Source organism: Typha angustifolia, chromosome 12 (assembly GCF_048772165.1).
Source record: "Typha angustifolia cultivar Huaian chromosome 12, ASM4877216v1, whole genome shotgun sequence".
NCBI lineage: Eukaryota > Viridiplantae > Streptophyta > Magnoliopsida > Poales > Typhaceae > Typha > Typha angustifolia.
Window position 1 is genome coordinate 1,636,506 of NC_133250.1, and position 15,784 is coordinate 1,652,289.

At 34.7% G+C, this 15,784-nt stretch overlaps 1 protein-coding gene across 2 annotated transcripts; it reads right to left on the reverse strand.

Annotated features, from left to right (window-relative positions):
* Positions 1-2,185: 2,185 nt before the first annotated feature.
* LOC140771917 (PHD finger protein ALFIN-LIKE 8-like) lies at positions 2,186-7,420 on the reverse strand. Of its 2 annotated transcripts, none has more exons than XM_073113747.1 (5): positions 7,075-7,420; positions 6,946-6,978; positions 6,284-6,512; positions 2,835-3,006; positions 2,186-2,741 (listed from the first exon to the last, which is right to left on the reverse strand). In XM_073113747.1, the coding sequence occupies exons 1-5, from the start codon at positions 7,178-7,180 to the stop codon at positions 2,463-2,465; spliced, it is 819 nt and encodes a 272-aa protein (XP_072969848.1). In that variant the 5' UTR covers positions 7,181-7,420; the 3' UTR covers positions 2,186-2,462. The 2 variants fall into 2 exon arrangements, with proteins under 2 accessions (XP_072969848.1, XP_072969849.1); XM_073113748.1 differs by having other exon boundaries at positions 2,835-2,961; positions 7,075-7,418.
* Positions 7,421-15,784: the final 8,364 nt, after the last annotated feature.

The following is a 15,784-nucleotide window of genomic DNA, read 5'->3' on the forward strand; positions in this document are numbered from 1 at the left end:
TGTCTATTCTGACTCTCTCAAACAGACCCAATACTTCATGAACTTTTAACTGGATTATAACCAGTTGCAAATGTTTTGCCACCACCTCCTCCTGAGATACAAAAGATTTAAGAGTTGCAGTCATGGTTTCCACACCCAGGACTCAATTGCAAGTCTAAGGAATAACTATTATCTTCTCTGACATCTCTCAGTAAAGAGAATCTGCGCAATTTTAATTCCCCAGTACTAGTTGAACTGCTCATATGTACATGTGGATAGGATCAGATGCCACACTCATTATTTATTCATCTCATAAAAACAGGGAACATGGCACCACATGATCTACCAGAAGACTAACACCATATGGTTGAACAATTATTTCCCTATTGATGATTACTCATCCATCTCATCTACCTCTTACTTTTGATATTTATTTTGCCACCAAGAAGCTTAATTCATTTGAGTGGCTGGACCCAGCTCAACAGTAGAGCTTTAGATATAAACTGTCATCCTACTTCAGCATTGGATCTCATGGAGCAACCATTGAATAGTTCTTTGCTGAAAAGTGAAGGCATGGTGAACATATGAAACTGAATAGAAACTCCACTATAAAGTTTAAAGATTATAAAAGAAAGTATGAAGCTCTGGTACTATAGATTACTTCCTAACTTGAACCTTTATCCACAGAATACAGATCTCTTCTATTAAGAAACCTAGACTGATACACCAGAGAGATCAAACTGGTCGCACCAAACTGACTTCAAAGTAGGCCAGCCACGATCGTCAAACCTAGCTCGGATACTAATTGTTGGGAGACAAGATAGTCCTAATTTCAAATGAAACAGGACTAAACATGAATCTTGAAATTAACTCAGCTCAAAAGGTTAAGCCTTTAGGTGAAAGACCAGGAGCCCATGAACTCTATCACTTCTTTTTTTCTGATATGAGATATGAGACTAAACACTCAGATATGATACTCAATAGAAAAAGATGTATAAAAGCTCAACAAGTAGTATGCTTTGCACTACAACACGTCACAGTAGATGAAAACTCAAAATAATAATAATAATAATAATAATAATAATAATAATCTCCTGCAATATAAGGTTGTGAACCCACAAATTCTTTTTACCAGAAACAAAAGAAACCCTGCAGCATTTACTTCTTCACATGCATGAGCATTTATCTGAGTAGGTAGAGTACTAACAACTAACTAATAACACTGCTCACATGCAAATCTATTCTATTCAAACATTCTGGATACAGGAAATTCCCAGCTGCACAATTAAGCATCATTCATGGCACTTTTAGGCTCTATGAGAGGAGGCAAGCCCTCACATCATGCCATAAAGTCTTTGATACATCACCAAGCTAAAAAGAAAAGAAAACACAATCTCTCTCTCTCTCTCTTCTTTTTTCCTTTTTCTTTGACTGAAACTCTCATGATTTCATCTCATATTATAGTGAAAAGAACTTTTAAGGCATGTGAATTGGATGTTATGCCAGTATGTACAGAAGGCTATACTTCTCATTAGAGAAAACATCAACCTAGGTGTCTCAGTATTATAACTAGCTTCTTCTTCCTTTTCCTTTGATCTAGTTCAAATGCTACTTGATGTACTTGTCTTTTAATTTGATGTAGCCACTAGCCAATAGCATCATTCACAAACAGTGTGTGTGATTCTGCTGTTAGTGTCATTGTTATTTTTTTTGTCAGCTTTGTTTTATTTTGTTATTTTGAAAGTAGAGTGGAACTCAACAGTGTCAGTTAAACAGATATGGCTGAAATTTGAACCCAAGAAATACTCAAACAACACGAGCTTCTTTCAATAATCTAATTGATGAACAGTTGCAATAAAAGGTACATTCTAGTAGAATTAAATTCTTGGATAAGGAAACTAAATGACTAAATTAAATCGTAACTAACCCAAGAAATCAATTTCTGTCATAAATAATTAGTTATCTGAAGAAAAAAAAGACAGGTACTGACTACAATTATCATCCTTTAATCTATTTTAGGAGGGCATATACTGATGTAAGCAGGCAAAAATGAAAAAGGCAAAGCAGTCCAAACTGCAATAAAGTGGAACACCAAACACATTAAAGGGCAGACATTGGGGTTCTGGTCCTTTGCTTACTCCAAGCAGATATGTTGTGATGCAATGCATAGCAGAGATCAACAATAGATCCACAGACAATAGAAGTATGTCAACTAAATAAGCACTATGTTAAGAAAAGTGAGGACACTTGTCATGAGTTACAAGTCCATTAGTTCTAAAGAAGCATGATTAGTACTAAAAGTACTAAATAACTACAATAACTTACAAGGATGTCCAATAAGACACACAATTAACCTCTAAACTGACATTAAACTAATAGCATCACTGGAGCATACAGATCTTTTGCTGCTACACCAAGATGGTAGGTTATCCACCTGAACATTTGTGCAAACACAAGGCATAATCCACAGGCCTTTCAAACCTTCATGTCCTAGCCCTCTTGTTACTGCAACCAGGACATTTGTATTGCTTGATATGCTCAGCCCTGGCAGGAGTTATCTTAACACACTTACCATGGAACCATTTCTCACATAAGTCGCAGCAAATCCAGAATTCATCATTTGCATAGTTGTCACCACAAGCACCACATAAAGTGTTCCCATGCTCTTCCTCATCTTCCTCATCCTCTCCCTCACTCTCTTCCTCATCCTTCAGGGGAGTCATCTTTGAGGTCTTTGTGTGCGAGTCTGATTGTCGTGATGGCTGAATGTGAAATTGTAACAAAAGCAGTAATAAGATTGACAAAATGCAATATAGAAAGGGATGGCAGATAACATGCAAAGTACCCATACTCACTTTAGAGCTTGATTTGTTGCTCTTGCTGCCATTATTTGTGGTTTTTTCCTTTGATTGCTTCTTGGAAGTCCCTGTCACAACCTCATAAATAGTGGGAAGACCATTAATCATGTTGAATAGCCGCCTCCTGCAATCACGGTTCACATGGGAACCTTTATCAACCACCTGGAGACTATTCTATGCATTGGATACAAATATTAAATGGAGGGAAGAGGACAGGCAGAATGAACTTCTACAATTCTTTGGGCAAAATAACAGCTAAATAACAGGATTCTTCAGAGAAACAATGTGATTGTACAAACAATTTCTGTGGATCCAACACAAATGTTCTTGTAACTGGCAGTTAACCATTACATCTTATTTGATGTCACATTCAGAAACTAAGACCCACATAAGACAAATCAGAGAGGAACAGTTTTAGAGGACAACTTGTCTGACAAGTATCATATCTGCATAGAAGTTTGTTATCTACAAGAGTGCTTCCAATCATTTAGAGTCCTATTTGAAGCAACTTATGACTCAATACGAGAGAGAGAAGGAATCACATAAAGAAACATAAAACACATCAGAGACAATAAAAGCTCCACCAATCTACGAAAAAGACAAGAAGAGACCACAGAAGCATCTATAATTACATGGTCAAAAACAACCAATTTGATGGCAGTGAATAAATAAATTGAGGAAAAGACTAATATGATATAAAATTGACAACTTACATGCTAATTACATGAAAGCTCATAAAACATTGAGCAGACCTACAAAAGACTTCAAAATTTGACAAATCTTGGTGGCAAAAGATGGAATTAGAGAAGACAGACAATAAAAACCACAGAAGCCGAGAACGAGAGAAAAGAAAGAATGGTTTTATAATTAGAGATGTACTTCAGAGATTGAGAATTATATTATTCTACATTCTCTAACTTAAGGAAAATACAGTAATTCCAAAGTGGGGGAAGAATTTCTGATTATCTAGGTAATATGAGAACAGTCCATACATGAGCTGAAAATGTTAATGAAGCTAGCAGAATCTATGGAGGTTCAATAAGAAAGAATAACATTATATAAACTAATCTACACGCAATTGACAGGGGGAACATATCCATCTACCTTGAGTATTTGATTTGAGACCAATTGCCCAAGTAAACTTTAAATTCCAACTAAAACTGGAGAAACTTCATTCCTGGTTTAGTTTAATGTGCAAAAACCAGAAATTGAATTGCAGAAAATTGACAAAATTTAGATAGGAGATCATGTAGATCTACTGCTAAGGAGCTGATCCCAATTTTCCTCATGTTGGGCATTAGATAAATTAGGAAATAAATCTGATTTTATTTGTTTGATAAAGGAATTAAAAAAAGTTCAAAAGGTTCACCAAATTAAATTAAGCTAGTTAAAAAGGGAAATATGACCAATCTTCTTTTAGCGCACACAACTTCAAGATCAAAATACCCTTCAATATTTGATAGTGTTCTAATAAAAACTTGTAGTGGTTGCCATGGCAGATTTGCCCTCTAAGCACGATGCTACAGCCATAACGGCTTGGAAATGAATTTTGACACAGTAGCTAGCAGATAGTAGCCCACCATCGCAGCAGACTATATAGTGGCCATTTTACTACTTTGAGCGCAATCAATAGTAACTAAATTATTTTCTCCATTTTCTTTATTTGTAGTCTTTAATCTTAGTAAAAAGATTCAGGATGGCCAATTGTTATAAATAAAAAGAAAATGTCATATGACTGAACCATTGTTTAAAAGCCAACCGCAAAGACCACATATATGGCTGTATAAGCAGAAGTGATAGGTCAGCCGTCTCGCATATGCATGTACACCAACATATTGACTGCACACACATACACACTGGCATATTGACTGTTAATGACTGCATGTTGACTTCATATGCACCCGCATATGAAAACGCTATGCAATAATAGTGAAATATTTATACCGCTTCATAATAATTTTTATTGATTAATTTTGTTGGTGCAACTTATCATACTTGAAAATGTTGAGTAATTATTTAATTAGAAAGTTGCATTTTTAGCAGATGGAATATTATGAAAATAATTCTCCATCTATTACTTTGCAACTTGTACCTATTTATTAGCTTGTTATGCTAAAATATTCAATAAATTAGATAGGTAAATTATATATAATTTGTTTTTAATATTTTTATTACTAAACTGCCTATGCACCCACAAATGCACCCATGCACCCCATAGGTGCTATGTGGTCACATGACCACTAGCATACCACAAGCACTTTTCACAACATTGGTTTGAACCTTGTGTATTAGCCAGCTAAGCATCTGATAAATTTCGGGGAGCTGATCATGTTGAAGAAGAAAGTTCGCAGGGGCAGCAAGTCTCCTGGCTTGTATATAACATTTGATAGGTGCAGTCCCTCGAGAAGAGGAAACAAGGAGCTATTCAGTGGGATTATAAGCTCCTCTACAAACTTCATGCCGCTGAAATTCCAAAATACATAGTCATAGTTGAAGGTTACTTTTTCATAAGAGAAGCGGCAAATGTAGCAGGTCCTGCTCTACAAAATATGTAAGTTTCTTAGCAAACAGTGTGACATGCAGGGAACAATCAGGACAACATGGATTTTAAAACATAACTCTATTCTTATAGATCCTAGGCAAAATTGGGCCTAACAGAGACAGAAAATCCAGAGGTAGACAAGCTGATGTTGCATGCACTGGTGGTGTTGGCTCGACACCCTTGTTTATCATCATGACAGATACAGCTATCCTATGGAAATTCCCGATAATAGTGATAATGAAATGATTATACTTGGAGGAATGGTAGTGTAGTGGCAATGAACATAATAAGTACCACAGTTACAAGAACCAAGAGAAGCATGCACTTCACCAAGGTGCAAGACTTTACCAGATGCAAGTAAAAGAGCTCTTCACATGCAAACTGATTTCTGAGGAACATACAGAACAGTTAAAAGAAAAAAAAGATGATGATCTGGATAAGCAATACCAACAATTTAAACTATCTTCAGTACCATTATGCAACTTGTAATCAACATTTATATGGAGTTTTATGTGCACAAATGAGAATATTGCCATCTCTAGTATGCTTCACTTGTTATGAAAGTTCAAAATAATGATTAAGAATTCAGCAAAGAAAGGTGAGCTTATTTGATTTATTTTTTGGGAAAGACATGAGCCATGGAATGCCTGTCCACAATGATTTTCTAAAGTATCTTCCTGCAGGTATGAATGCCTTCCAAGCAGTTCTATGGAGTATCATACTCCCTATTAACATTGTAAGATAGAAATTTAAGTCAAGCTATATGTGTACATATTTATAGTAAGCACATCCTGTAATTGAATGTCCATAATGACAGCATTGTCAAAATTAATGACAAAAAAGAGTATGCTAGACAATGCAGCAAAGTAGATCAACAGCTTCATCCAAGAAACTAAAGAGGTACCTCGATTCTTTGTCAAATCCAAAACGTGCTCCAAAGTAGAAGGCCACAGCTAGCAGCCACGCATCACTATGAACCGCTACTAGCGACAGCCAATCCTTTTCATCCATTCCGTCACGAGCAAAATTTATTCCTAATGCCGGTTCTGGGAGTTCAGGAGGAACTTCCTCAGCAGGCAAGTTCACTTCCCAAGTCTCATTAGGAAGTCCATACAGACATAAGTTCTCCTTCTCTGAAAAGCAGAATCACGTTACCTCAGCATTAGCAGGAAGCTCCCACTGCATCCTTCAAGTTCACTTAGATACACCCAATAGCCACTAAATTTTGAATGGAAATAAGAACTCAATAAATTCCAAATAAAAGCACACAGAACTACAGTCACCTAAACTGAATATGACAAGAAAAGAAGTGATTTTTAAAGAACTCAATACCAAAGGCATCCAGCATAATTTGCAATATCAGCTGAGATAAACTTAACAGACTACTCATAAGTCATAACCGCTCAAGATTACACTACTCCCTTGCCCAGAAGACATCACTTCAACAAAACCCTAGCATCAAGAAAAGTTCCCTAAAAACTTGAAGCAAAATATAAATAACCGACCCCAAAATCCAAAAACCCCAGCATCATGGAATTAAAATAGAGAAAAAATTTTAGAGCTCACCAGGATCGCATTGCTGGTAGAACTTCTCCACATCTGCACCACCAAAAGAAAGCCAAACCAACCATTAAATCGAGCTAAACTCCCAAAAGAATTCAACAACCAAGAAACAAAGACAGAGCGAGTGGAGACCAGTAGTGAGGGCTTTGATCATTCCAGCCCTCCTCGCTCTGAAATCCCTAAACACCTCCTCTGGCGTCCGCGGATTGTAGTTAGCCGGAACCCCACCCCCATCCATATCCCACCTCGCAACCGGATAGCTCTAGCGGCGGCACGAGAGCACGGAATTCGGCCTCACGGACCTCGGGCGAGAGCGAAACTAGCGTTAGGGTTGGAGTTCGGGGAGGCGAGAGAGAGAGAAAGAGGGAGGAAGGAATCGGGCACGAATTGGAGGAGAGAATTAGAAGAGGGAGAAGGAGATCAGAAATTTGGGGAAGGGAGGGGGAGACGAAGAGGGTTTTGATTTTTTTGAAGGGTTTCTTTCTCTTTTATTTCTTTATATAATTTTATTTTTCCCTTTTCCTCCTTTTGTTTGATTTATTTCTTTTTTAGTCCTTTCCTTCTGTCCCTGGTCTTCTCTTTAGACTTAGAGACTTGTATTGCTGGTCACGTGGTGGCCTGGGAGATTTAGATCGATCGGATTGTGGCCCGAACTCGCTGGTGGCGAGAGAATCCTGGCCGTAGAGTTTTTACTTTATTTTTAGGGCTTTTTTACAAAGTAACCACCTATATTTATTATGAAACATCTCATCTTTTTAAGATATTTGCTAGCTCGACTCATTAAAATTTGTTAAAATGGAAAATTAACCTTTTACCCCTCTAAAATAATATTAATAATGTCAAATAATAAAAATATGAACATATGCATATTTTATCTTATCTTTCTAATTTAAAATTTAATTAGAATTTTTTTAATGTGATGAAAAGCTTATCTAATCATCTGTAATTTTATCTCTAATAAGGATCTTCAAAATCAATCTCTAATTTAACAGTTGCACCGTAATTTAAGTTATATAAGATCGTACGAGAATAAGTACTTAAGTTAAAAATATATAAGAATTTGTAAAATTAAGCCGAGTCATATAAGATAAAGTGCAATTAATGTATATATATATGTAAAAACTTAGTCTTTTGCACACAAAAAATGCACTCCGAGAAAGTTTTTTTAATTAAGGTGTATTAAAAGGCAGTGCTAAAGCAACCCCACAGAAAAAGTTACAATCCATTTACAGTCCAGCAAAGGAGTCGAGGAATCTGCGCATAAAAAAATGATAGATTCATGGCGCAAATCCATCACATATATAGTTAGAAAGGGAAGAAAGAGCATAGGAGGCAAGCCAATTAGCCACCTCATTACATTTCCGAAAATCTTGGTGCACCATCGAAGTCGATAAGTGACAGTAAATCTTTGCAATCACAAATAATAGTATAGACCTATTAAGGGAAATTATTGTTGAAGATGATCTAATTGACTATAGTGAGGGAATAGCATAAACCCTAGCTAGATTGAAGGTGTGACATGCATATAATCCAACCTGAAGAGTTGTTGCGTCCATAAGGATGGCACTAGTGCAAGGAATCTACCCCGCACTAGTAAAAAGAGGACACCTAGAATCTCTAACAATGTAAATGATATTTCTTACCGTAGGTCTCAATAAGCAGACCTTGCCCAAATTGAGCTTAGTTCAACTGGAGTGAGAGGACTTTACTTAATCCGACGAGGGATAAAGTGAAAGAGAAGGAAGGATACTTAGATGAACTTGAATATTTCCCAAAATGGTGCAATCGAAGAGGGCTCCTTAAAAAAGCAAACTATATTACGCGCTTCCATAATTGACATAGAGAATAACCGACAATATTAAAACTAGAGGAGCATTTTTTGGGCTGTACCAATGTGCCTTTTACAAATCACCCTTCTTTAACCTAATAATTGAAAAAAGAAAAAAGTGAAGATGGAACTGAGTCATAACAGTGGCGCAAATAAAGAAAAATTGGAGGCAATAAGAAAGAGATGGTTTGGTTTTACAACTTAAGAGACACCGAGCACAGTGAACATCTAGAGAGGTGTTTAAACAAGGCAGCATAAGTAGGGAGACGACCCCAAAGAGGTTTTCAGAGGAAAGTTTTGATGCGGGGGCAATCGGAAGAGACCATATGCGTTGCCACAGCATGCGTGGTGGATGGGGGAGGAGAGAATACTAGCGGGAGGAAAAAGAGTTTTATAATCAAGGATCAAAGGAGAGTGATAGTAGTGTTGCAGCTAGAGCCAATGATTTTAATAAAATTAGCATAAAGAGATTACAAGGTCCTAGCAATCAAATAAAAAATAGGAGAAGATTTCCTAATGCAAGAGTGCCAAGGACGAAAAGGGTCATACTTATCCTAGACAAACAAAGCCCAAAGAGAGGAGAAAGAGGAGAGAAACTCAATGGCCTTATGAGCAATAAAAGCCAAATGAACAAAAGTCAAAAATCCCCAACTTACCGTCCTTGGAAGTAAGGTAACAGAACCCCAACCCTCATGGTGCATACCACACTTAGACTGCTTCTTCCCCTACAAGAAATTTCGAGTACTATGAACCAAGACATCAAATAAACCCAATGGGATATCAAGCTTGGAGAAAATGCAAATAAGCAAAAGAATTGATTAATATACTATGCCCATCCTATGAGAAACTCGCTCTTTTCTAGTTTCAAGGACAAATATCGATTCTAATAATTAGGTCTTTGCAATCTAAAATTTTAAGCCAATGTTAGTTGAATCCAATATTTAAATGGAAATGAATCAAATTCAAATTCAACAAACGGTGACACATGTTGTCTGTAGCATAGAGGCCCACGATAGGAGAGAGAATTTGGATGCAAAAAGTATCCCTCTAACTGGTGAGGGAGGAGTATGTCTCAAGGGCAAATGAGATATTGTCCATGTTTGTAGTCGTGGCCTAGTAACAATAAAATAAATTATCGATAAACATGAGGTGACAAACATAACTATTATACTCAAATGAATCCTTCAAGAGCTCCATATTCATCTCCCCATTCAAAATAAGGGTAAAAATTTGAGGGCATAAAATCAATAGAAAGTACAAATATTAGGAAACCATGGAGAAATTAACCCATTAATCAAAAAGGAGTAATTAATAAAAGAAATGCATCAAAAAATTCAATCAATCTATTTAGCCGAAAAACTTGTAGCCCGAAGAAGCACAATAATCGCCTCTCAACTAGGTTGATCATAGACTTTCTTCGTATCAATTTTAATTAAAAGATGAGACAACAACCACCCATCTCTCTTAATAGAATGCACAATTTCTTATGCACAAAGGGTGTTGACAATGATAGACCAACTTGCCACAAGAGTATTTTGCTCAAACAAAACTAGCATCAATATCAAACAACTTTATCCTATTGACTAGAAGTCTGGCCAATAGTCAGTAGCAAAGGTTAAACAACAAGATAGACGAAAATAATTAATCCCCTATGGAATAGGCTTCTTAGGAATAAGCACAACAAGGGTCTAACCCCATTGAATAGGCAGGTTACCGAGATGCTGGAAAAGCCTTAAGACCAGACCTAATTCTTAGGTCCCAGAAAACTCAACCTGAAACCCATTGTGCCTAAGGCCTTATCCAATTGCAACTTCCATAGAGTAGTACAAATTTTATCATGTGAGAATGGGCTTGGAGGTCACAATGAAATTCTAAATAAATGGTATAGAAGTCACCAGAAATTAGTTCTGAAATAAGCAAATGGTAGAAGTCCTTAAAATCCTTGACAATAAGGTCTTATTCCTTGACAATATTATTGGACTCTAAGCGAAAAAAGAATAGATAAGATTACAACATCTACGAGCTATTATTGTTTGATAGAAAAAGTAGGTGTTACACATCCCACTTAAAAGCCATTAAACTCTAGACTTAAGAGTGCCACTTACTTTTAATATGCTTATGCTTAAGACTAGCACATTAATGGCTACGGAGGGATTGGAGATGCTCAACCTCGTTGAATGATAGACTCTCACAAAGTCCTTACATTCCATGATAGAGATCCGCTTAGTGAGCCCATCTCCCACATAGACTACAGTATTATGGATAGTAATATTGGATAAAATACTTCAACTATCAGAAGGATTTGATTCATATTTACTTCATCATCAATATCTTAAAAGGAAACCTGTTAGATAAATAGAAGTCATATGGTGATTCAAAGAGCTAAATCACCTGTTATGTATGTATTCAAACTATACCCATCATGAAGCAAAAGAACACATACCTGAACAAATGTCAGTGAAGCAAAAGACAGTTTCTGAACCTCTTGGAAGTAAATGACGCTATTTAGCTCATATAACCTGAAGACTCAACAAATTCCTTGAGTCAATTAAATCAATAATTTATTTTTTCACTTTGTGTAATTATCTAATTAATGCTTGTTCTCAAGCCTTTCAGATATTTGTCCAACCATATACAGAGTGAGAGCTATCCTTGTAATGGAGCTAGAAGAAACTCCTATTATATTACAAACATCTGCTTGGGATTTGGAGGTTTACAAGCGAGAGGGCTTAGAATGAGTCTAACACTTCTCTGTTTCTAATCTTTTCGTCTGCATTTATCCATAAAGCCAAGACTTAGTTATTGTCAATATCAATTCTAATGACAGATTCTGGGATGAAAAATCTGAATTCACTTAGACATATAACATTTTCCTCAGAACCTCTTGTTCCAGTTTACAAATTAACCTTCTATATAACCATGGTAACCAGTGCTTATGCTTTCATTTATCTCTCTTTTTTTCAAGAGGAAAAGTTGGATTCTATTCTCTAAGTGTATTGCAGCACATTATATGTAAGTTTGGTATCTACTTTGTGCTTCTGTTCATACTTCTTTCCTGCTTGAAGTTGCAAAGTGCAATGCCTAAGAGCTAAAAAGGAAAAGGATAGAGCGCAGTGAGCCTTTGCCAACTTATCCTTATTCTTAGTTAGTTCTGAAATCATAAGAAAACAATTGTGTTTACACCGTTCTAATTTATCTCCAAACTTAAATTTGAGACTAAGTGAGTTGCAAAGCCACTTACTAGGAATGATGATTTTTAATTATAAGTCGCTTACTGGATCAATAACTTATATAAAAACAGTTAAATCTTAGGCGATAAATTTTCATATCAATCACCTTTTAGTTTAACAACTTTTCAATAAAAATCGCACTATATAAACAAATTTCTCCGTAAACTTAGTAAGTTTTTTTAGTAGTTTTTAGATTTTTATATAAATTGTTGATTTAATTAGCGACTTATATTTGTTGCTGATATGTAAAACACATCTATTTATGTATTTAACTGTGTAAAATAGAAAATTTGAGAGGCTAGTTTGGTCAAATACTTCATTTTATTATTTTCTTTCACATGCAGAATGGTATATTAAAATTCCAGCACTTCCATTGACTTATTCTTTTACTTCTCCTCTATTGAACATGATCAATATACTCAAGTTATGACTACATATATATATATATATATATAACATGTATGAGCAATGATTTCATAGAAACTAATTGAAAGAAATTTCTGCCTATTTAATTACAGGTCAAAACGGAATAAAAGGCCATTTATAAATGCGAATTGGATACTCCGTTAACCTAGAATTTAATTATTTTCTTATTGTTTATCTCTATAACTTCTCGCGAACAAAGCATTATGGAAATAGATTGAAATAATACCATGTATAACATTTCTAGTGGAAATATTGAATAGTATTAAAGATAAGCAGATTGAGTGAAATAGAAAGCCACATAAAATTGGTTTGATTAGAGCAAAAGTAAAGAGATTATTTTACCCTTAGAAATCAAGAGATAACTACTATTTTTCGAGAATATTATTCGATCTTAATAGCTGGTATGGTATTCTGATTCTATTTTATCCGTACAAAGAGAAATTAGAGATTAGTATCGAATTATTTTTCAAACATCCTATAAATTTGCACAAGTTAACAAAAGTTTATGTACTATAACCCAATATCACATTACACTTCTAAACTATATTTGTATTATTATAATCTAATCTAAATTTGATCAATATCAACTCAATTAATCCAATCCTATTGCTATCCCTAATAAATTATTGGATTTTAAGCTTTAGGGATGTAATATGATGAAGCCTTGTTTTTATCCATTTAGTCCACCAAACCAATCAATGTCAAGCACATATTTATTTATTATTTTTTGTCCACACTCAACTACATGAATAATTGCATTTATTTCAGTGCTGAAGTGGATTTTTATACAGATTAATATCTTATTTCATTTGATGTGCTTCAGCAGATGGTGACTTCTACCAAATTAATTCCTTTTAAATTCTCATGGGTCACCACCAGATAAGAGCAGTTTGAAGCATTCCACAAGAAGACTTGGGATTATAAAGTCAACCAATATATGAAAGGTGCTTATATGTTAACTATATAATTTTGCTTGGAATCACTAAACTCTTCTTCTGGCTTATTTAATTAAATTAATCTTTTGGAGTGGTTGATGGCCATTTTTTTTAACTAGTTCTTATCAATTGAATGTTTGACTTGAGATGGCTCATTGTAGGTGTTTCATATGAGTTCTAGGGATATATTTTTTAAATTTTTTAAAAAAACATCACACATTATCTTTATTATCGCTCACATTATATCATATAGATATCTTTCATTCGACATCTATATTATATTTAATATCTTAAGAACACCTTAAGTTAAGAATGATTTAATAACAGCTAATGAAAAAATATGTATCATCTTAGTCTTGAAAACTTATTTTAAGTCATTAAGTTCATTATAAAGTCAGTAGTCGTTAAGAAAAAAATAACATTAAGGGGTTTTCTTAGCCATTACGAACAAAATACAGTGTCAAATGATAAATATTCTACGTTACGGTGTAAATGATACAAAAGATTTTTTTGGTCACACTTGCATGATGGATCTATTATAATTCAATCTCTCCATTTTAGCTTTTTGTCTAATATTATGCTCTCATAGTCAACAAAATAATCAAGTAACACTAAGATTTAATATATTTAAAAATATATTGCCAGGGTGAATGATATAGATGCCCTTATCGTGTATATTTATTAGTTAATTCTCTCAACTCCAATTAGAATGTCACCCTCTTCTTTAAATAGCTTCCAAAATATTCCATCGGATGAGGTTGGATTTGACCAACATTTTGTTCAAGTGATTGCCAGCACTTAGAGAAGATGGTGTTTAAGTTTGAGATGGATTAGGAGTTGTAATTAAATTGGTGTTGGAATTCCAAGTTCAAATTCAAATTCAAATTCAAATAGAATATATGGCATGATGTGGTCAACTCAGAATTGAACGAAATAGAAACATGGGGAACCTGCAAAGGTAGACCTTCAAATTCCATCATTTAGACCTTTAAATTAATAATTTGTCATTTTTTTATTTAAAGTTTTATTTTAATTTTATTTCTTCGCTTAGTTTAATTTCATTTGTTTCACAAATGTTGGATGAGTTATAATAAGTGCATACTACTCTAGGTCTATATTTTCTATTAATGAAAATTTAATTTAATTTTGCCAAATTAGAGTTTAGAGTCTAAGTCTATAAATAGTTTATAGCAAATTACGCTTTACCCTCTCTTTTGTATTTTAAACTTATTTAAACTTAAGAGTAATGTACTCGTGACCAAGGAGGTCATGAGTTAAACTCCAACCTCAAATAATATTGTGGAGAAATTGTTTGGTGGTTGGTGGTTTGGTGGCTTGGCTTGATTCGATTGATAGCTCAGCAGTGTAGTTAACTTGGAAGAACAGCTTGGCAACGCAACGGTTTGGAGCAAATATCGGCGGCGTTTGATTCGAAGCAATTGTTCGACGACGCATATGACTTGAAGCATAAATTAGACAGCTAAAAGCTTGGTGGAGCCTAAAGTGCCTCTGTATCTAGGAATGGTTGACCCTTTGTCCAGCCCATATCTAGCCTTTGAGCTCGTGAATGATATAAAAAAAAAAACTTACGAGTAATGTGTATGTAACACTCTACTTTATAATGTAACCCTACATTTTCACTATTTACTAATCGAGTCCTATCATTTAGTGAATATATGCAGAAAATATCTTGAGGTAGATTTAAATCAACACCATGAGAATATTTCATTAAATAGAGATATTTTATTTCTAAAATAACTAAAATACCCTTACTTCTAAAATGACTAAATGCCCTTAGTATGACTTGGTTGAGGGTATTTTTGTAATCATTTTAGTATAGTTAAACTTAACTCAGAGATTTAGTTAAGCTTACCTGCACATATTCATTAAATCATATGGCTCAATTTATAAATAGTAAATATATACGGGGTAAACTATAATTTCATTAAAAGATAGAGTGTTATATAGCAAGTGTTCTATTCGTGCCAATATTTTCCATCGTGAATAAATTATAAATAAGTAAACTATTCCTACTATTTTCCAATCAAGACTATATTTTCTGAGGAATAATTAACTTTTTTTTTTATATCCTAGTTAAAGGACTAAAAATTGTAACTCGTTCTTGACCTCAGGAAGATTAATTGCTTCAAGTTTGAAGTAGAAGATTAAGTTGAAATCAGACCCAACCACGAGAGGATTTCAGAACATATTATAGTATGGGTAAATAAATTAACCAAGTGCCAGGGTTTTGCAAAATAATAACTCCGGGGTGCAGAATGAAAATTTCCGGACATTTATAAGTATTTTACTGCCGTTTGAATCTTTCTGGGCAGTGAGAAAGAGGAGGACGTGATATCTTGAACGCATCTAACATGCGAGTTACTTGCAGAAGTCTTGAAACTTTCCCCCTGCAGATTTCCACA

What these genes read in the sequence shown, in the direction of transcription:
- LOC140771917 (XM_073113747.1), bottom strand. Translation starts at nt 7,180, where the DNA reads ATGGATGGGGGTGGGGTTCCGGCTAACTACAATCCGCGGACGCCAGAG. An exon ending in GATCAAAGCCCTCACTACTG is followed by an intron (nt 6,979 to 7,074) that starts GTCTCCACTCGC and finishes TTGGTGGTGCAG; the next exon opens with ATGTGGAGAAGTTCTACCAG. An exon ending in GCAACAAATCAAGCTCTAAA is followed by an intron (nt 2,742 to 2,834) that starts GTGAGTATGGGT and finishes TTTCACATTCAG; the next exon opens with CCATCACGACAATCAGACTC.